General features: G+C 33.4%; 1 protein-coding gene across 1 annotated transcript in view; it reads left to right on the plus strand.

Moving 5' to 3' along the window:
* Nucleotides 1-444: 444 nt before the first annotated feature.
* LOC100882514 (peroxidase) overlaps nt 445-23,133 on the plus strand; it is a 31,816-nt gene continuing 9,127 nt past the window's right edge. Inside the window, exons 1-4 of the mRNA XM_012286142.2 lie at nt 445-633; nt 16,526-16,637; nt 20,440-20,572; nt 21,698-21,894. Of these exons, the coding sequence (XP_012141532.2) occupies nt 16,529-16,637; nt 20,440-20,572; nt 21,698-21,894 (439 nt within the window). The 5' untranslated portion in view covers nt 445-633; nt 16,526-16,528. The remainder of the gene's footprint in view (nt 634-16,525; nt 16,638-20,439; nt 20,573-21,697; nt 21,895-23,133) is intronic.

Raw genomic sequence — 23,133 nt, forward strand, 5'->3', positions numbered from 1 at the left:
CACCATATTTTCCACAGTAACAGAGTGTTCCATCACTAAATCCCCCAAAATCCAAAACCCCACAACTCCCAAAAATCCATCACCTAAAAATGCACCACATTTTCCTCAGTAACAGAGTGTTCCATCACTAAATCCCCCAATATCCAAAACCTCACAAATCCCAAAAACTCGCCAACCAAGAATGCACCACATTTTCTTCAGTAACTGAATCTCCCGCCAATGCATCTCACTCCGTCCCTCTCCTCTAAAAACCTCAGTCGCAAGAAGACCGTCGCAAAAGAAATTGGTGAACAGTCAGGCGTGTGATCCTTTCTAAACGATGGAATTAATCGTTCGAATTGTATGCGGTTTAAAGACAAATCGGCCCGACCTTTTTTTCTCCACGCGGGGTACCTACCGACCCCGCGATACTACTTCTACACTTTCTCCCACCATTTATAAAGTTCGGTTCGTATCTGGCACTCGTTCAGTCGTCCTGGCAGCACGTGTTTGGAATATTGGCCGAGAAAACGGCAGGGTTCAGAGCACATGAAGTGACTTTGTTTGAAATTTGTTCGATTTGTGCGGCGAACGAGGCTCCACGAAGGGATAGCAAGTTCTGGTGCCACGGGAAACGGAAGTTCGAGCTAACCGGTGGGTTAAATGTTCACCTACTTCACAATTACCACCTACTACGCGTTCTGGATCAGATTGTAGAAGTTTTATGGACCGGCTGTTTCTCGTGTGACGCTCGTGTCGGAATTCCGTTGATTGATGACTGAAGGTCGTGAAAGTTCAAGATTTTGATGGGTTGTTTTTTGGGATTTGTTGGAAAGATGAGGGGGTAGTTTTTAGTGGGTGTTTGATAGAGGGGTTTTTTGGGTAAGTGGGTTGGGTAGTTGAGGTTATTGGGCTTGGGTGGAGTTGTTGGTTTTTTGGGGATTGTTAGATGGAAATTTGGAGATTTGGGGAGGTGCAAAGGTTGGGGTTTGGGGAGTTAGAGATATAAGAATTTGGGGATTTTGGGGATTGGGAGATGGAATTTTGGGATTTGGGGGTTTGGAGATACTGGAATTTGAGGAATTGGAAATATTGGAATTTGGGGATTTGGTGATGAAATTTTGGGGATTTGGTGACACTAGAATTTGGGGGTTTGGAGATACTGGAATTTGAGGATTTGGAAATATTGGAATTTGGGGATTTGGTGATGTTTTGAGTTTTGACATTTGGTAATGATGGAATTTGGGGGTTTGGAGATACTGGAATTTGAGGAACTGGAAATATTGGAATTTGGGGATTTGGTAATAGAGTTTTGGGATTTGGTAATGATGGAATTTGGGAATTTGGAGATAGTGGCATTTGAGGATTTGGAAATATTGGAATTTGGGAGTTTGGAGATAGTGGCATTTGTGGATTTGGAAATATTGGAATTTGGGGATTTGGAGATGGAATTGTGGGATTTGGTGATATTGGAATTTGGGGATTTGGAGATACTGGAATTTGAGGAATTGGAAATATTGGAATTTTGGGATTTGGTGATGGAATTTTAGGGATTTGGTGACACTAGAATTTGGGGATTTGGAGATACTGGAATTAGTGGAATTGGTAATATTGGAATTTGAGGATTTGGAAATTTGGTGACGTAGGAATTAGAAGAATTGAAAATTTGGAAATATTAGAATTTGGGGATTTGGAAATTTGGTAATATGGGAATTAGGGGAATTGAAAATTTGGAAATATGGAAGTCAAGAAATTTGAGAATTTAGAAAATGGCAAATTTGAAAATGTGAAAATTTAACAAATGAAAATTTGCAAATGTGGGAATTTAGAAATGTGAGTATTAGAAAATGTAGAGATTTGCTAATTAGAAAATTTGAAAATGTTAAAACTCGTGAATTAATTCGTCGTCTTGCTTTCCATGTCGAAACGAATGTTCACACTTGAACGATTACAAACCAGTTTTTCAATCATCGAATATACAATAATTTTAATAGCACATTTGACAGCAATATCCTTTTAATAAGTTAATAAAAATTGAATCAAAAACAGATCAAACACTAAACAAATCAAAGCTTACTTACATAACAATAATTCTTAAAATATCATAAAGTAAAAAATTCCTAAGATATCATAAATGGTACTAATTTTCCTTATGGACTAAAAAATAATTAAACGATCTTGATAAATATTCTTGCATAGTTCCACAAAATTTATTTATTTGAATTAAGTACAATGACGGACAGCATAAATTTATTAATTAAATAAAAACATGTTTGTAGACAATTTCTGTGTATCACAGAAAAACTTGATATACGTCAGGATACTCTGACAGTTGTGACAATAAAACGTCTGCAGCAGGTGTAACATTTTAATGAAATTATTTACAGTTGGAAAATCTGAAAATTGAAGCTAAAAATATGTGAACGATATTTAACAAAATATGTGTACATTTTAACGTTTTTATAAAAACGCGTGTCTTACACGTGGAATTCAGTTACTCAGATATATGTAATGTAATTTCAGCCGTTTGATAAATCCAGTTCTTTGTGTTATCTTTACTTTTATTATTGTTTTGCAATTATTTAATTCATTGCAATTTGGGGAATTTTGGGATTTGGAAAATTTTGAGATTTGGGGAATTTTCGGACTAGGGGAATTTTAAGATTTTAGGAATTTTGGGATTTGGGGAATTTTGGGACTAGGAGAAGTTTAGGATTCTGGGAATTCTGGGATTTGGGGAATTTTAAGATTTGGAGAGTTTTGGGGTTTGAGGAATTTGGAATTATGGGGATTTTGGGACTTAGGGAATTTTGAGGTTTGGAAAATTTTGGGATTAGGGAAATTTTGAGGAATTTGGAACTAGGGGATTTTTGGAATTTGGAAAATTTTGAGGTTTGGAGAATTTTGGGATTCGGGGAATTTTAGAATTCTAGGAATTTTGGGATTTGGGGAATTTTGGGACTAGGAGAAGTTTAGGATTCTGGGAATTCTGGGATTTGGGGAATTTTGAGATTTGGAAAATTCTGGGATTTGGGGAATTTTGAGATTTGGAAAATTTTGGGATTAGGGGAATTTTGAGATTTGGAAAATTTTGGGATTAGGGGAATTTTGAGAAATTTGGAACTAGGGGAATGTTGGGATTTAGGGAATTCTGGGATTTGGGAAATTTGGAATTAGGGGAATTTTGGAATTTGAGAAATTTTGGGACTAGGAGAAGTTTAGAATTCTGCGAATTCTGGGATTTGGGGAATTTTGAGATTAGGAAAATTTTGAGAAATTTTGGGATTTGAGGAATTTTTAGATTTAGTAACTTTGAAATTTAGGAAATTTTGGGAACTTTAGAATTTGAAATTCAGTCTCTCAGATACAATTCAATTTCAGCTGTGTACTAAATCAAATTCTTGGTATTATCTCTTATTTTATAAATATTTAATTAATTTTAATATGTGATAAACATTCACTTCGAAATTGAATAAATTTCTTTTTGCACATATACAAATTCAGTAATTTCAGTCTGCAAACTTAAAATACCACTAAATTATTACAATCATTATAATTTGATATTTTTGCAAAAGTTCTATCATTCAATTAAAAACAAGATAAAAAATTAAGCAATTACAATTGTCAAAAACGTCCTCCTATTAAATGATAAAAGTTTGAATAAAAATAGTGGAATAATAATTTGAAGTTTGTTACTAATGCATTACTATTTCTGTGCTAACGTAAGTTTGCAACGAAACACGTGTACAGTACTATTAATTATAGTTTGCTGCGTTAATTACGATACCCGGGAAACTCTAATTAGTTAACAAACTCGCAAATTGTGACGAAGGTAGCTCGAGATTTTTTTAGAACTCCGATTATAATCGCTGCTTGCTTCGTTACCTCGATAAAAGGAAAATATTTGGCAATAATCTGATTCATAAGTTTTACGATGACATTTCCTTTTACGTCCATAGAAACGTAATACGTTTCATGGAAATGTGGTCTGCAGGAATTTTTATGGCAATTGTTTACCGTTCATTAAACATTCACTTTTAATATTTGCATTCTGTGATCGGATGGAGAAAATGTTGTTTAGGTATGGAGTACTTTGCAATTTTTATTTGGTTTGAGGTATTTGAAGTTTGGAAACTTTTTATAGTTTCAGACGTTTGAGGTTTTGAACTTTTTTTAGTTTGAAATATTTGGAGTTTTGTACTTTTTTTAGTTTGAGTTATTTCAGCTTTGAGATAGCTGGAATTTTGAATTTTTAATTTTGAGACGTTTGAAACTTGAAATCTTTGAACTTTGAGACATCTAGACTTTGGGATTTAGAATTTTGAGACATTGAAAATTTGGAAGTTTTTAAATTTTGAGACATTTGAATTTTGGAACTATTGCAATTTTGAGACATCTGGATTGTAGATTTTTTGTTTTTGAGAAATTTGAAATTTTGAAATTTTGAGACATGTGGACTTTGATATTTAGAATTTTGAGCCACTTGAACATTTTGAAATTTTTGAATTTTCATGAATTTTGAATTTTCAAAATTGAAATTTTTAAATTTTGAGATTTAAAAATTTGTTAACCTTACAGAACTATAAAATTTGGTGTCTTTATAAACTCTAAAATTTGCATATACTTCAGCCTCATAATTATGAAAAATAATACATTGCAAGAAACTATATACTAAACTACATAGCACATTCTAAAACTTTATCTCCAATTGAATATTAAACAAACACAAAAACCCTTGCTACCTTGTTTAATTTATTTCACTGCGATTACCTTTTTTCTATTAATTAGATAATCAAGATAATGTCTATTTCTACAACAGCTGAGCTCGCAAAGCGCGTTAATGAATACTTACATGAGCCGCACACGATTAACACTTTCACTGCCAAGTCAATTACATAGTAGTACGACGAATGTCAGTGATCTCGTATGTAACAAAACTACGGTACTATTATTTTATTATATTTACATAATAAACGTTTAATATAATTATTACGTGTTATGTATACGATACATAATATCGAATATAAACATGTAACAATTTATATTTTATTATTATTTATTATTTGAATGTACAAGTACATGTACATGTGTGTATTTGTACATGTGTGTTGAACATACACACATGATATTTCGTATTATTATTTAAAGATAAATATTGAACATATTCACCTAATATTTTATACTATTATTTATTTGTATATAAATGTCGAATAGAAACATATAATATTTCATATTATTATTTAAATATAAATATCGAATATGAACACATATATTCACATATGTTTTTTTCATATACACATATTTAACACATACATATTGAATATATGTATGTACCTAATATTTCATACTATTATTTATCTAGATATAAATATTGAATATAAACATATAATATTTCATATTATTATTTAAATATAAATATCGAATATGAACACATATATTCACATATGTTTTTTTCATATACACATGCTTAACACATACATATTGAATATATGTATGTACCTAATATTTTATACCATTATTTATCTCAAAATAAATATTGAACATAAACCTTTAAAATTTCACTCTACTATTTATTCAAGCATAAATAATTAACATTTGATTATAAATATTGTTATAATCAATTTGCCCTACATCAATTTTTATAATATTACTATACAAGCATAATTTTCTCCCATTACTGAAAACACTTTTTTAATGTTGTAATAATTAGATTCTATTTAAACTTAAAAATCTTCAGTAATCCTACAATTCATACAACCAATATAAATCATTTCTCAACGACCACGATCAGTAAAAAACCATATTTCACATATTAGTCACATACGAATGCTGCAACTTCGCGGGATTTCCTATAGGCCGCAACCGCGTAGCAAAAAATTAATAAAAAATTGTAGACACAGCGATACGTAGCAAATTGTTACAAACTTTTTACATGCTTGAGTCATACAATCGTAGAAGTAGATACAAATATACTAGAACGCTCACGATAAGTTTCGCTGTTAAGAAATCTAATAAATTCTTAAATAATGATCAATTTGATTGAAAAAGTCAGACTGATTAAAAATAGTTCGGCAAATATCAGTTTTACATATCCCACAGGCGACAATCTCTGTCGGCACCTTTGATCTCTCGAAAACGTCCCTTTAAATTGCTTATACAAATGAGCGGGAAATTTAAATCGAGCAAAACGTTCATGTCAATCTCGAATAATTTGGAATATATTTATAATAAATTTTTTGTATACTAATATTGTCTTTTGCGGTATCTTATCAATTTCACAGCGTTCTAAGTTGAAAAAGAAAAGAATAAAAATGATTGTTCCACAAAATATATTTGAAGAATATGTATTACGGAAATGATTATTACAAATAACTTATAAGAAAATGAAATACTATACATCACAAGAAATTACAGACGAATGTTACAGAGATATGACAAAATATTTATTACAAATAAATTACTGGTGAATATGCAGGTTTAAAATATTCTTTGGACCGCCATACTTCTACGCTATGCACCCCCGATTCTTTTGATTTGGACATTTAAATTGGTCCCCTGTCTCTCTCTAGGAGGTTTCTTGTCTAGTATCGCCTCTTGCTATATCTACTCTTTGATGGTAATATAAAGAAGACGCGTATGTAACGTGCTTCGCCGGTAGCCGTACTCACACTAAAATAAAATGAATACATATTGCAATATTGCTACCAGCTTATTGTATCCTAGAGAGATTCCTGTACCAACAAAAAGTTTATCTAACAGTTAAATGCACTTATCGAAACAAATATCCGGTTTCGAACGTGAAACTTGAGACGTGAAATTGAAATAATTTTAACGGAGAAATAAATGTACGATATTGTATCGCGATCTAACCTATAATCAACCCCATCTGAATAGTTCATTTTCTACGGAGCAAGTGGTTTAACACGCCACTACTTTCTCTTTCAGCGAGAACCGAATTAGCATGTTTCTGGTCAGATCCTTTTGTGGAACAGCTGCTGTTGAGGAAATGTAACGTTCACTCACGCATGTCCTTGATCTAATCCTTTGCATAGTGGCGTAATACGAAAACGGACACGTAATAGCCTGACTAAATTTTAACACTTTCCTTATAGCTTAGTCAGACGTTTCTTCCTGGTAATTAGTCGAGGGGAAATTGGAGAGATTTGGGTATTTCAGGGAGTATGAGGAAGGTGGGAATTTTTGGGAATTAGAGGAGTGAGGTTTGGGGAATTTGAAGGATAGGTGTTTGGGAATTTAGAGATTGGACAATTGGGGAATGTGAGAATTTGGGGACGTGGGATTATGGGGATGTGGTAATTTGGGGGTGTGGGATTTTGGGGATGTGGGATTTTGGGGACGTGGTAATTTGGGGGTGTGGGATTTTGGGGACGTGGAATTTTGGGGGTGTGGGAATTTGGGGATGTGGGAATTGGGAGATGTGGGAATTTGGGGATGTGGGAATTTAGGGATGTGGGAATTTGGGGGTGTGGGAATTTGGGGATGTGGGAATTTGGGGATGTGAGAGTTTGGGAATGTGGAAATTTAGGGACGTGGGAATTTAGGGACGTGGGAATTTGGGGATGTGGGAATTTGGGCAAGTGGGAATTTAAGGACGTGGGATTTTGGGGTCGAGGGATTTCGGGGACGTGGGATTTTGGAGACGTGGGATTTCGGGGACGTGGGATTTCGGGGACGTGGGATTTTGGGGATGTGGGATTTTGGGAATGTGGGATTTTGGGGACGTGGTAATTTGGGGGTGTGGGAATTTAGGGATGTGGGAATTGGGAGATGTGAGAATTTAGGGATGTGGGAATTTGGGGATATGGGAATTTAGAGATATGGGAATTTGGAGATGTGGGAATTTGGGCAAGTGAAAATTTAGGGATGTGGGATTTCGGGGATGTGACAATTTAAGGATGTTCAAATTTGGCAATATGAAAATGTGCTCTCATGGAAATTAGAAGAATAAAATATATAAAATAATAGAAACCATACTACAAGAATTTGCAAATACACTTTGCAAGAGCCCCGAACTCCAAAGTACGAAATTCAAAGGCCTAAATAACAATATCAATCAAATTTATTGCTCGCTTATATAAGATTCGATTATTTGGAACAACCAAGTACTTACAATAACAAAAGCAGTGGAATACACGGAAAATTCCAACTGCTGTTTCCAGACTTATATAGTATTATATCAAGGGATTTAATTTATGAAAGGACGTAACACAATAAGGTAAGACTTTGTGTTAGTACGTGAAAAGGAGTAGTTTACGTCAATGGTTTCAGTAGCCGTTCGTGAAAGGGCAGATTTAACCCTTTCACTGTATTAAAAACCACCCTTGTACCTGGGGTGTGATCAATTCTATGGATGTATCAATTAATTATTATTTACTTTGACATTATTCGATAAATTTCAGTGAGTTTGAACTCAAAACCTTCTAGGTTCTTTTATTTTTAAATATGAAGGTCAATAACAAATTTACTTTCATAAAATAACAAATTTTCATGCTTTTGAATAACTACATTTCTAAATTTGCAAATGGTCTCTTAATTTGAACTCTTCATCAATATTTATAAAAAAAAAAACTAATTATTAATAATTGATCAACTACAAGTCACATATTTCTTCAATTACACCTATCAATCCAAACTAACTAACTAACCTAAGTGACTAACTTAATTAACTAACCCAAGTAACCTAACTAACTAACCTAACTAACTAACCCAACTAACTTAGCCTAACAATAGCTATTAATAATTGATCAACCAAAAATTGCATAACCTTTCTATTACACCTATCAACCTAACCTACCCTCACCTCACCTAAATTAACCCAATCTGATCTAAAAATAGTTATTAATAATTGATCAACCACAAGTCACATAACTTTCACGCCCATCAAGGTCAAAACACATGAAAACTGTTAAAACAAAATCTCCACGCAACGACACGCTTCGTTTTCCATCAAAAAATACAGATCACGTTCTCAACCACAGAAAAGTCACAAGAAAATTTCTTGGTTTGACATTTACCCTGATCTCGATCACGTTTTTTCGGTTTCTCAAACCGCCAACAACAACAGAAATCAAGGATATTCGCTTAAAAAGGTAATTTATCTCCCGCTGCGAACGTAATGATGTTTCTTTTAACTCGGAACCCAAGTGTTCGCCGATTATTTAATCATTATCCACTTACATTCGCTTGTTATCGTACTGATGATGTATAAATTGTACGTAAACTTTCATTCTCTTACAATGAATAGTTTCTCGAATCGCTGTTTAATGTGTTGAATGTCACTGGCAGTTTCTTTTTTTCTTTTTATTGCTTTTATTTCAGTTTTAGAATATTCTTTTATTTTTCTGATATTTTTGTATTCTCCTTTTTGTGATGTTTTTTTAGGGATTAATGAATTTTGTAAGTTTTGAGTTTTTTTATTTATATGTTTTTGTAATGTCTTTTTTCTATATTTTTGAATTTTTTGAATTGTTACTTTTTTAAGGTTTTATGTTTGCAAATTTAAGTCTTCAAATTCTCAAATTTTTAAATTGTTACTTTTTCAAGTTTTTATGTTTGCAAATTTAAGTCTTCAAGTTCTCAAATTTTTAAATTGGTTCTTTTTCAAGTTTTTATGTTTGCAAATTTAAGTTTTCAACTTCTCAAATTTTTAAATAGTCAGTTTTTCAAGTTTTTATGTTTGCAAATTTAAGTTTTCAAGTTCTCAAATTTTGAAATTGTTAGTTTTTCGAGTTTTTATGTTTGCAAATTTAAGTCTTCAAGTTCTCAAATTTTTAAATTGGTTCTTTTTCAAGTCTTTATGTTTGCAAATTTAAGTTTTCAAGGTCCCAAATTTCTCCATTTTTAGATTATCAAATTTTTTAATTTTTAAATTGTTACATTTTTAAGTTTTCGTGTTTGTAAATTTAAGTTTTTAAGTTCTCAAATTTCTTCATTTTTAGACTTTCAAATTTTTTAATTTTTAAATCGTTACATTTTTAAGTTTTCATGTTTGTAAATTTAAGTTTTTAAGTTCTCAAATTTTTTCATTTTTACACTTTCAAATTTTTTAATTTTAAAACTGTAATTTTATCAAATTGTCACATTGTAAAATTGTCAAATTATAAAATTTTTAAATGATCAAATTATGAAATTCTTAAGTTGCCAAACTTTAAGTTATCAAACTGAAAAATTTGTAACTCTGCATTACAATTCTTTAGTTTCTAAATTGACAACATTTTTCTCAATCACGCAGTAAAGGATCAATTAACAAAGTCTGCGGACTTGTAACTGGGGCAACATGATCTATAATTAATCGATTTATCCTGGAAAGTTGTGTACCGAAATACGAGGTGTCGAGTGCTTTTACCGAGACAAACACGCACCAGACAGCGTTTAATAGGTCGATAGAATGTAACTGCAATTTCTGATGACTATTACTATACACCTGCTAATTATTTAACCTCACGATTCAAATGCTCCCTTATTCACCACTTAATTTAATACAATTATACTTCAAAAACCTGTACAAACAATATAATATTTACAGCTTACAAAAAATCTGAAGTTTATGAAAACAATAATACTTCACAGATATTATAAATTACACTCCGAACAAACAACTCGCAGAAATAAAAAATTCCCCGATTTATTTTAAAACGGAGTTTACGAAAAAGATTAAACTTCGCAAACATTGTTCGTGAATTTGAATAAACAGTTCGCGCAATATTATTGCTGTACGTGGATGCATATGTTGTTAACGATAAGATACCTGTTTAAGACGCGTCATTTGATGATACAAAAATATACAAATGTATGTAATCATTACTGAAATATGTTCACGGTTCATTATTGAGCGTAAATTCATTTTCTCTTTGAGATCTCTAATTTGAGTTTTAATAGACTTGACATTTACCTGACGTAAATAGTTGCTTGTAACATTTGAGTCACGTGAACTAAATTGTAGTCGAAAAATTTGTTGAAAATTTTATTTAATTATACGATTATTCAAAGTGTGACAATTGAATTTACATTTTTGTTTCGCTTGACTTGTCGAGTATACGTCGTCACGAAGAATTGGTGAAACGAGGTAATTGGTTGAATACAATGCATGTTAGCGTGACATTGAACAACTGAATGAAACAAAGCTTCATTGAAGGAAAAGTCATTAAACAAATCGCATGAAATTTCTAATCACGAACGGCGTAAATTAGCGTAAAGATCGGCTGAAGTAATCCAACGTATGCAGTTGCGTGATAGAAATTACTTGGTCGGACACAATTACCTTGTCAGTTCACCTTCGGTTTGATTCATCGAACGAGTAATCGATTAAGAAAAGGAAAACGATCGAATACCATGAATGGAGAACAGGTTTCGCTTCGGCGTGATGCTAGTGTCGATGAAGAAACGGGAAACTGCTTTCTGTCCGAAACTGCTTCCAGTTATTTCTCCGGTCATCAAACGTGATTAAATTGTCTGATTTGAGATCTGTCGGAGATAATTGCTTCGATCTCTTTGAGAATGAGGAAGTTGGATAAATTGATATTTATCTCTTCAAGGTCACATTTGCACATATTTAATTCGACATTTGGCCATATATGTAGAGATTCTTATTTTGCATATAATTGACGATTTTCAAACTTTCTTTATTCATATTGATTTGAAAGCAGCAAAATTTGATGATGGAAGATGTTCACTTCTCTTATATCACCACGTTGTAGATTGTCTCGCGTTATATTGCCATTTAATAAATTCTTACGAGTTGTGTCATCACTTGACAATTTCTATGCGTTATACTGAAGTGTTATAGATTTCCACGCGTTATATAGCAATGCTACAATTTTCCTCGCGTTATATCGCCACGTATCAAATTATTAAAAAATATGTGACGCGTAGGGATTCCACGTGTTATTCTTCCATGTGTGGGAGTTCGATATGTTATATCGCAATGCGTAGAGTTCCCTCGCGTTATATCGCCACACGTAAGATTTCCACACGTTGTATTGCCAAGTGTGAGATTTCCATGTGTTGTATTGCCACGCGTGAGACTTGTATGCGTTATATCGCAATGCGTAGAGTTCCCACGTGTTATATTGCAATGCGTAGAGTTCCCTCACGTTATATCGCCACGCGTGAGATTTCTATGCGTTGTGTTGCCACGTGTGAGATTTCTATGTTATATTGCAATGCGTAGAGTTCGTACCAATTATATCGCAATGCGTACAGTTCCCTCGCATTATATCGCCACGCGTAAGATTTCTACACGTTGTATTGCCAAGTGTGAGATTTCTATGCGTTGCATTACCACGCGCGAGACTTGTGTGCGTTATATCGCAATGCGAGGAGTTCCCACGTGTTATATCGCAATGCGTAGAGTTCCCTCACGTTATATCGCCACGCGTGAGATTTCTATGCGTTGTGTTGCCACGTGTGAGATTTCTGTGCGTTATATTGTAATGCGTAGAATTCCCATGTGTTATATTGCAATGCGTAGAGTTCCCTCGCGTTATATCGCCACGCGTGAGATTTCTATGCGCTGTGTTGCCACGTGTCAGATTTCTATGCGTTGTGTTGCCACGCGTGAGACTTCTGTGCGTTATGTCGCAATGCGTAGAATTCTTACGTATTATATCGCAATGCGTACAGTTCCCTCGCATTATATCGCCACGAGTGAGATTCTGATGCGTTGTATCGTCGAATATGTGATTGTGTCGTTAAATGTAAGATTTCCACGCATTGTGAAGTTCCACCAACCCCTGTGAAGTTCTCTCGCATTATATCGCCGTATCTGAAATTTTTACCTATCGCACCGCCACAAATTTCAACCTTGAAACTTCCTATCTCTCGTCCCACATTACCAGTTCCCTAGCTAATAATTCTGAAATTCTAAAATTCTCTTCACATTTTCCATCACTTATTCAAGAGCACTCAATTTGCAATAATTGCCACCTGCGGCGTTCAACGCGCCTAATACATAAATTCAACGGCGGTTGCCGCACGAAGTGTTGAGTTAACACGTGGTTCTGCCATGAAATCGAGAGTAAACAGTCGATTTCGTTAGAAGTGCAAGTTTTTGTCGAGCTTCGCGTGCACGGGACGATTATCGAAAGAAGTTCAACATGCAACCGGAAGTCGATCGCTCCGCTTTGCACACGTGTTGCGTGTTAGTGGCCGTAGTTTCTCGTTAGCACAAAAGCGGTGAACTATGTAACTCCGTTTCGATATGTAGAGAAAAATATCTGGCGTGAAAGTAAGAATGGAATTTGTCCAGTTGGCTCTTCGGATCGTTATATCCGTTGAAAAACGAATCATTACATCCGTTGGTTATTTCTTGGACATGGAGCAACATACATAGAAAGACGTATAAAGACTCTAGAAATATGGTCTAGGGATATGCACTAGGAATATGGAGATATTGAGATTTGCAGATGTAGAAAAATGGGAGAATAACAATTTTCTAATATGGAGATTTGAGAGATACAGATTTAAGGGGTGTTGAAATCTGGTGGTACAGGGACCTAGGGATATAGAGGTCTAGGGGTTTGGGAATTTAGAAATATAGAAGTTCTGAGATATAGGAATTTGGAAACATAGAAATTTGGGAATGAAGGGATCTAGGGATATACAGATCTGGGGATACAGGGATTTGGGAATATTGCAATCTAGGGATATTGGAATTTAGGGATATTGGGATTTAGGGATATTGGGATTTAGGGATATTGGGATTTAGGGATATTGGGATTTAGGGATATTGGGATTTAGGGATATTGGGATTTAGGGATATTGGGATTTAGGGATATTGGGATTTAGGGATATTGGGATTTAGGGATATTGGGATTTAGGGATATTGGGATTTAGGGATATTGGGATTTAGGGATATTGGGATTTAGGGATATTGGGATTTAGGGATATTGGGATTTAGGGATATTGGGATTTAGGGATATTGGGATTTAGGGATATTGGGATTTAGGGATATTGGGATTTAGGGATATTGGGATTTAGGGATATTGGGATTTAGGGATATTGGGATTTAGGGATATTGAGGTCTAGGTATCTGGGGATTTAGGGATATTGTGATCTAGGTATCTAGGCATTTAGAGATATTGGGTTCTAAAAATGTTGGGATCTAGGAATACTGGGATCTAGGGATATTTGGAACTAGGGATATTGGAATCTAGAGATATTGAGATCTAGGGATATAGGGATCAGAGGAGATAAGGATTTGGGGATATAGGGACGTGGGATTTTAGTAATTTGGGTCATAGGGATTTGGAAATGTGGAAATCTAAAAATATAGAAACTTGCGGATGTAGGCACTTGGGAGTGTATAATACTCTTGCTAGATTAGGTTATTGTTAGGTTAGCTATAGTACTATTGTTAGGTTAACTATAGTACTCTTACTAGGTTAGGTTATTGTTAGGTTAGCTATACTACTATTGTTAGGTTAACTATAGTACTCTTGCTAGGTTAGGTTATTGTTAGGTTAGCTATAGTACTCCTGTTAGGTTAGGTTATTGTTAGGTTAGCTATAGTACTATTGTTAGGTTAGGTTATTGCTAGGTTAGCTACAGTACTATTGTTAAGTCAGGTTATTGTTAGACTAGCTATGGTACTCTTGTCAGGTTAGGCTATTGTTAGGTTAGCTATAATACTATTGTGAGGTTAGGTTATAGCACTAAATATAGATATAGTATCATTAACGTCTATGGACATAGTTTAAAGATACTACATACATAAAAATCCAAGGACATCTACTACATGTGAACCTAATCTATAAAATATTATAGACCTATAAAACTAACAGTGATACTACATACCACGAACAAAAGGTACGCATCTCTGAAACCAACATAAGCAAATAAAAATTTGACGCGAAATACATGTCGGAGTTTGCATATCAATATCTGTCAAGTCGCATGAAAAGTTTCATAGGAGGTGTCGATTTCCGTGCCGTTCAACGTGTTACGGACTAGCGTTTTTGTTAAACAATGCAGTGGCACACAAGCGGCGGTATTCTTTTTCCCATAGTTTTTGTGTCATTTCAGTTGACAACTTTCGCAACGTACGCGATCAAAAAAAAAGGAAAGAACTGCGAGAGAGAGCGTGAAACCGTGAATTTTTCGCAACTTGCACTAACGATTTTTAGCATCGATTAAAATGGTTTGTCACGTGGCTTATTAAATGAAAATAAAACGTTATATTTTTTGCTCAAACTTGTCTGTCGTACTCGCTTTCTATTTTTTTAATTAAATTGAATTTCAAACTTGTCACGGTGGTTTAGTATAAATAATAGAGAATTACAAAATTAAAGTAACTAACACAGGAAAAGATTATAGTAAAACTTGATATGGAACTTGATATACTTGTATCTTTGTATTTATACTCGTACAGAATCATTTATCAAATTGTGCGAAATTGTAGTAAATTACCTCTTCATTCATGTTTGATCGATTACACGTTTTAGATACATTATGAAAATGAGAATGATACACTCTGATGAATACAGTTGATACCTATGTAAAAGAACTGATCGCAGGCCTGGAAAGAAAATTGCTTCGCGGTTGCGGTTAAAAACGTAACCTGAAAAAATTCTGAAGAAAATGGAGGGAAAGTGCAAATACTTTGTAGCAAATTACCTTTACAATCTATAGCAGTTTATGATAAAGGTCAATTTTGATTTGTTGGGTTTTATTTTGTAATTAGAATTGCTCTTATTATATGAAGTTTAGATGGACATGTATAGATATATTTAGATGTAGTTTATATACACATGTGTGTATGACACATATATGTACTTTAATATTATAGTGCAAATTTATAGAGGATTGATAATGTTTGATTTTTGGATAGTAGAATTATAAATATTATCTTATGAATTATGTTTTAGGAATGTGGGAAAGTGGAGGAGGATTGTAATCCTTGATGTGTTAGGAACATATGTGTCCATATGCACATATGTGTATAACACATACTCGTATTTTGGTATTCAGATAGTAGAATTATAAATATCTTAATCTTATGAATTATCTTTCAGAAGTATGAGAAAGTGGACAAGGATTGTAATCCTTGATGTGTTAGGAACATATGTCTCCATATACACATATGTGTATAACACATACACATATTCGATATTATAGTACAAACTGACAAACACACAATTAATATTTGATTTTCAAGTAATAGAACTATAATTATCTTCAACTTATGAACTATGTTTCAGAAATATGGGAAAGTGGACAAGGATTCTAACCCTTGATGTATTAGGAACATATGTGTCCATATGCACATATGTGCACAACACATATACGTATTTTGATTTTCATATAGTAGTCTTATAAATATCTTGCTCTTATGAATTATGTTTCAGAAATATGAGAAAGTGGACAAGGATTGTAATCCTTGATGTATTAGGAACATATGTCTCCATATGCACACATATGTATAACACACACACCTATTTCTATAACCCACATTGCCAAACACAAAATTAATATTTAATTTTCAAGACATAAAACCATAAATATCTTAATCCTCCAAATTTTGTTTCAGAAAATGGAAAAAAGGACGTGGACAAGTATCCTAATCCTCGCTGTCTTAATACTACAAGAAGCAAATGGAAAAAATATTACACGACGTGATAAGAGATTTTCCAAAAATGCAGGTAAAATTTTTAATACAAAAGTTCCTTCTACTAACAAGTTCATTACAAAATTTTCTAATCGCTTACAAAAATATAAAGTGAGGTTATGCACCCTTTTTTCTTGACCTACATACCAGCCTACAAAAATCTAACGTTCCTTGAGAAGTAAAAAGTATTACTCACGATCGTAAATTGATACTGTTGCAATTTTGTCGTGAGATTTTATTGTTGCTTTCAAGTGTTTCGAATAAAAATTTATTTCTTCCATTGTGGACAGGAATTTTTATGGACACGTTGTGCTTGAACATTTATTTTTTTTTCAAGCTAAATAATGAACAATTTTTAATTTTACAATTTTTGATTAGTCAATTTTTAATCAGTGAGTTCAATTTTTAAATATTGTTGAGTTTAAAGAGTAATAAACAACTTTTAACTTGTAAGTTTAATTTTTAAATATTAGTGGGTTTAACGAATTATGGCAAATTCACAAGAACCGTAATATCAACATAAAAAAAATTAATAAATTATTAATAATCATGTTATGCAGGTGTACTTAACCTGTGACTACCATCTTCAGTTTTAACACTAGGTTTAAAGACGTCTGAGATACAGTTGCTTTTGCATTAAAAATAAAGCACAATAAATATATAAAAGATGAAAAAGTAATAAATTAACTTATTACTCCTCATCTCTATAACAATAAATCTAAAAGTGCTTTAATAATTTCTGTAACGTAAGTCTTACGTCGTAAGATGAGTCTAAGCCGCCATTTTGTCAAGACGCTACATAAACCGTGTTCGTAAACGCACTCATAAATTGCCCTAAATTTGACCGAATCAAACAATGTCTTCCCACTATCCTTACAAAGCATTCTACACAAAAACCATACATTCTTAACTTCCGATCACTTCCGGCAGCAACAGGAAGGTAAAGATCAATAATGCAGTTAAGCAGCTGAGCATTCCAGAAAGAGTTGAATGCGTTTTTATAAAATAATCGGTTCCTACTTTCTCGAACGGTAATTAAACAGTCGGCCGGGACAAGAGACCCAAATAAAAAGGGAAGCGAGTATTGCATTATAAAGTACCTAGGTGTTCCTGCTTTCTCGATTGCTGGTCAAAGCGTTGATAATCAATGCAAGGGACAGCGATACGAAACGAAAGAAACTAGGACAACGAGTTACTTGTGCAACAAGTGCATTCGATATTGCACGTTCCGTTTTCGACAGAAATTCCATGATTTCACGATTTAATCCGTCGGTTTAGCATTTTAGCGAGTAAGGGGACAGTGATTTTATGTGAGAAAATGGGGAATTATGTTTTTTAGTTTTTAGTTACCTCGAGCGAACCCCGGGGTTTTTCTGATGACGTGACAAGTTAATGGTGAATGGATAATGTTGCTATAGATTTTCATTAAAAATAAGTGAGGTTTGGGTCGAAAAACTTAGTGAGAAACGTTCACTGACGAGTTTTATATTTAATTTGAGGTACATGGTTTCAATAGACATTTGATGGATGCAATAGTGTGGTTACATTATTTAAGGCAAGTTTGTATACTTCAAATTTCTGAGTATTCGTTTTGAATTTTCACTTTCAAATTTTATAATTTTTAGATTTTCAAGATTTTTAGATTTTTAAATATTCAAATTTTGTCTATTTGCCTAAATCCCTAGATCTCAAATTTTTAGACTTCTAAATCCCTAGATTCTCAAATACCTATGTCTGTAATTCCCTAGATTCTCAAATTTCTAGATTCTGGAATACCTACTTTTCGTAATTCCCTAGATTTTCAAATACCTACCTCCATAGTTCCTCGATTCTCAAATATCTACGTCCATAATTCCCTAGATTCTCAAACATCTACGTTCATAATTCCCTAGATTCTCAAATACCTACGTCTTCAAATTCCTAGATTTCCAAATCTCAAGGACTTCAAATTTTCATGATCCCAAATCCCTACGTCTCCAAATTTCTAGACCTCCAAGTCCCTAATTCCCCAACAAGTTTCTGGACTCCTAAATCCCTAGATTCGCAAATACCTGGATCTACAAATTCCTAGATTCTCAAATACCCACGTCCTCAAATCCCTAGATTCCCAAATCTCAAAATTCTCAAATAATCCCATATACCTGGCTTCCTAAACTTCTAGACATTCAAGTCCCTAACTCCCCAAATTTCTGGACTACTAAATCCCTAGATTCCCAAATACCTGGGAATGCAAATTCCTAGATGCTCAAATGCCGACGTCCTCAAATCCCTAGACTCCCAAATCTCAAAGTCTAGGGATTTGAAAATAATCGCAAATCCCTATCTTCCCAAATTACTAGACCCCCAAGTCCCTAACTCCCCAAATTTCTAAACTCCAAAATACCTAGATTCTCACATACCTACATCCATAAATCCCTAGATGCTGAAATACCCACGTCCCCACATCCCTACATCCCCAAATCTCGAAGTCTCCAAATAATCCCAAATCCCTACCTCCCCAAGTAATTAGACCTCTAAGTCCATAGCTCCTCAAATTTCAAAGATCCCTAAGTTCCTAGATTCTCAAATACCTGGGTCTACAAATCCCTAGATGCTCAAGTGCCTACGTCCTCAAATTCCTAGATTCCCAAATCTCAAACTCCTCAAATAATCCCAAATCCCTACCTTCCCAAATTTCTAGACCTCCAAGTCCATAGCTCTCCAAATTACCAAACATCATATCCCTTCCAATTTCCAATATCCCCAAATTGTTAACTCATCTCCAAGTATTAAAATAGCCAAAAATGCTTCAAATTAACTGACTACTAATTCCTCTACCCTGTAACTACCACACTACCACTACCACTACCACATTTTCCCTAGAGAAGCAAAATTTGTTGATCATTATCTGTTAGTCTACGTAGATAAAGCTTGATAGATTAGTCGCATCTTCACCGACTAATCCAAGGAACTGCGCGTTGCAAGTTCCCTAGAGCTCCGCATCGGAGGTCGACCAGATAAGATCTGTCGTTGGTGTAACATTTATCGTTCCGACCGAAAGCAGTGAAAGGCATCAGCCGGCGAATAACGAGCCTGTTTCATGATCTATTACGTCGACATTGGATCATGATCGTCCGTGGAGAACGTGGTCGATGCAATCTGCAATCGCATAAAAATACATCGATATCTAACTAACACCAGATATTGGTCCTTTTCCATGGGAAAATCTCAACGTTGTTGCACGAGAACAATGTTGCGTGTGACGTCAAATGCACGATTAGATACTTTTACCATCTTACGCATCGATCACTATCGTTCCGGGTAAACGTGAGGCAAATGAATAAGCGGATTGAAACGCATGGCTAGATTGAGATACGTTCACGCTGAAAAGTGGACTGGGTTATTGCGAAACTTTATTTTGATAATGTTTATCTAATACCAGATATGCGTAAATGGTACGTTTCGACATGTAGAAAGTTTGACGGGTTCGATGATATAGGCGGAGTATGACACGTCAGCCCTTTCGCTTATGGTGAACTCGTGACGCACGTTCGGGTGCAAGATATTTGCAGCAAGTTTCTGGCTGGAGTTTTATATTAATTTGCATAGTCAAGGATTTCTAAGTCTAAAGTACATGGAGTTGTTCAAATGTTGAAAGATGTCTGATGTTTTTATATTGCAAGGAAGTGAAGGAACTTACGTTCATAATTCCCTAGATTCTCAAATACTTACGTCTCCAAATCCTAACGACTTCAAATTCACATGATCCCAAATCCCTAAGAGCGAAGGAGTGTAAGGGACTAAGGGGGTGAAATTTAACATGGGGTGGAGACGTAATGGGAACTCTTTTTTTTTAGGAAACAAGGATAAGTTCTCGGATTTGGAAGGATCGGAGACTACATACGGTTTCAGTAATTTGAACGACTTTAGAAGCACGTACACCCCTTTCTCGTATCAACCCACTGGATACTCGCCATTTTCGTACCATGGGTATGTATAGAAAATTAGGTTAGCTCTGTGAAATTAAGAAGTTATACTGTGAAACTAAGTGTTATTTGATCATCTGAAACGTTTATGTAATTATAACTTGACTAATTATGAGTAGTAGCTATGAGTAGTCATGAATGACTATGTAACTGAATGTGACTGAAGTAAAATCTGGATGTGATTGAAGTGACATCTGGATGTGACTAAAGTGACAATGCAATAAATTCACAATTTTTAAATTGTTTCCTAAAGACGATCCTCCATTTTAAAACTGTGAAATTACATCTCTGACGCAGCTATGAAATCAGAAATAAAATAGCAAACTAAATTGACAATTTTTAAACTGTTTCTTAAAGACGATCCTCCATTTTAAAACTGTGAAATTACATCTCTGACACAGCTATGAAATCAGAAAGAAAATAGCAAACTAAATTGATAATTTTTAAACTGTTTCTTAAAGACGATCCTCCATTTTGAAACTGTGAAATTACATCTCTGACACAGCTATAAAATCTCAAATAAAATAAGCAAAATAACCACATAAAAATATCAAAATAAATAAATAGACAAGTATCAGCAAATGTGTACATTAGAGATTTTGTTCTTTACATAAAAATCAACAATGATTTCAAGCAAACAATAAATTTGTAATTTAATATAAAAAACGCGTGAAATATACTAAAGTACTATTACTATTACTATAATTAGTAATTACTATTACTATTACTATAATTAGTAATTACTATTACTATTACTATACAGTACTATTACTATTACTATAATTAGTAATTACTATTACTATTACTATACAGTACTATTACTATTACTATAATTAGTAATTACTATTACTATTACTATACAGTACTATTACTATTACTATAACTAGTAATTACTATTACTATTACTATAACTAGTAATTACTATTACTATTACTATACAGTACTATTACTATTACTATAATTAGTAATTACTATTACTATTAAATTACTATTACTATTACTATTACTATTACTATACAGTACTATTACTATTACTATAAAGTACTATTACTATTACTATAATTACTATTATTACAATGCTAAGTAATTATAAACGTAAGTGAACTCGTAATTCCAAAAATTGTTAAAGGTTTTCATACGGCTCCCTGCCGTACAGCACAAATTACGACGTCCATCGTGAGATCTCGTGCGGCGACACATTCCCGCGTAATTGCGGAAAATCGAGATATCGAACGTTCGATGGTTCGTGCAACAATCTTCACAATCCTACATGGGGTATGGCGAACACCAGATACGGACGACTTCTACCAGCGAATTATGGAGACGGTAAGAATATAAACATCTGTTTATCGATAGAAAATTGTTGATGCTTTCTCTATAATTCTAACTTTCCAATAAAGTAGAATATAAAAGGGTAATAAATTCTGTAAGTTCCGAGTTATTACCGGCTGGGAAAACTAATGAAGAATTTTCACTGATATTTTGTCATTTTTATGACTTTATTTCTTAGATTGCTTCCCATCACGTTTCTTTTTTTGTCGTTGAATATTCATTTTCAGATGACCAGGAAATTATTATAAACTTTTGTGTGCTGTTGTTTTTCATTATAGAACTTGCAATATTTTTTTTATAATAAAACACACAGTATTTATTATAATATACGACATATATTTATTCATAGAATATTTATTATAATGAAACATACATTATAATTGTAATATGTTGCAATTAACATATGCACCATGTAACATGTGCACTAAAACATACTAAAAAATGTGACCTAAGAATTCATGTCAAGATCTAAATTTACAATAAAAATATTACGAATAAAATAAAATTTATAAATATTACACAATAGAAGATTTATAAATATTACACAAAAGAAGATTTATAAATATTAAACAAAAGAAGAAAATTCATAAATATTATACAATACGCCAGTCACAATATGTAGCTCCTGCAAGAATGTTTAACACCCGGCTTGTTTTACTTCAGCCATTTTTCTGGTGCTTTCATCGGTTGACAAACAAAAACTACTTCCGCCATGGATACAAAATACACAGCACATAACTTTCACTGTTTGTGGACTGAATGGTTAAACGGTTCCAAACTTCTTTCAATGTTTTGTTCAACTGTCACAAATAAGTGTGCACAAAAATGCTCTCCATAAACGTCCGACGATTTCTCTTGATTAACATCATAAGTACGCCAACAAAAGATTCTGAAGGTGGTTACTTTCTAGTGTCGTTTTGTATTTATTATTAATAGAACTGCTGAGATTAATAGGTTTAAATTTTATTTATATGAAACTTGTATTTAAGTGCATTTTTAATAGCAATAAAAATAAAATTTTGGTTAATTGTGCAAAATTTAATGAAAGATGAAATATACAAATTATGTGATAAATAATACAATATACAAATGTACAAATTTGACAAATAAACAAGTCATCAGATCAACATACAAATCTGATAAATAACTAAATCATCAAATCAACATAAAGATCAGATAAATAAACAAATGATCAGACAAAAATTAAAAATTGAAAAGATTGAAATCTCGTCG

Source organism: Megachile rotundata, chromosome 15 (genome assembly GCF_050947335.1).
Source record: "Megachile rotundata isolate GNS110a chromosome 15, iyMegRotu1, whole genome shotgun sequence".
Lineage (NCBI taxonomy): Eukaryota > Metazoa > Arthropoda > Insecta > Hymenoptera > Megachilidae > Megachile > Megachile rotundata.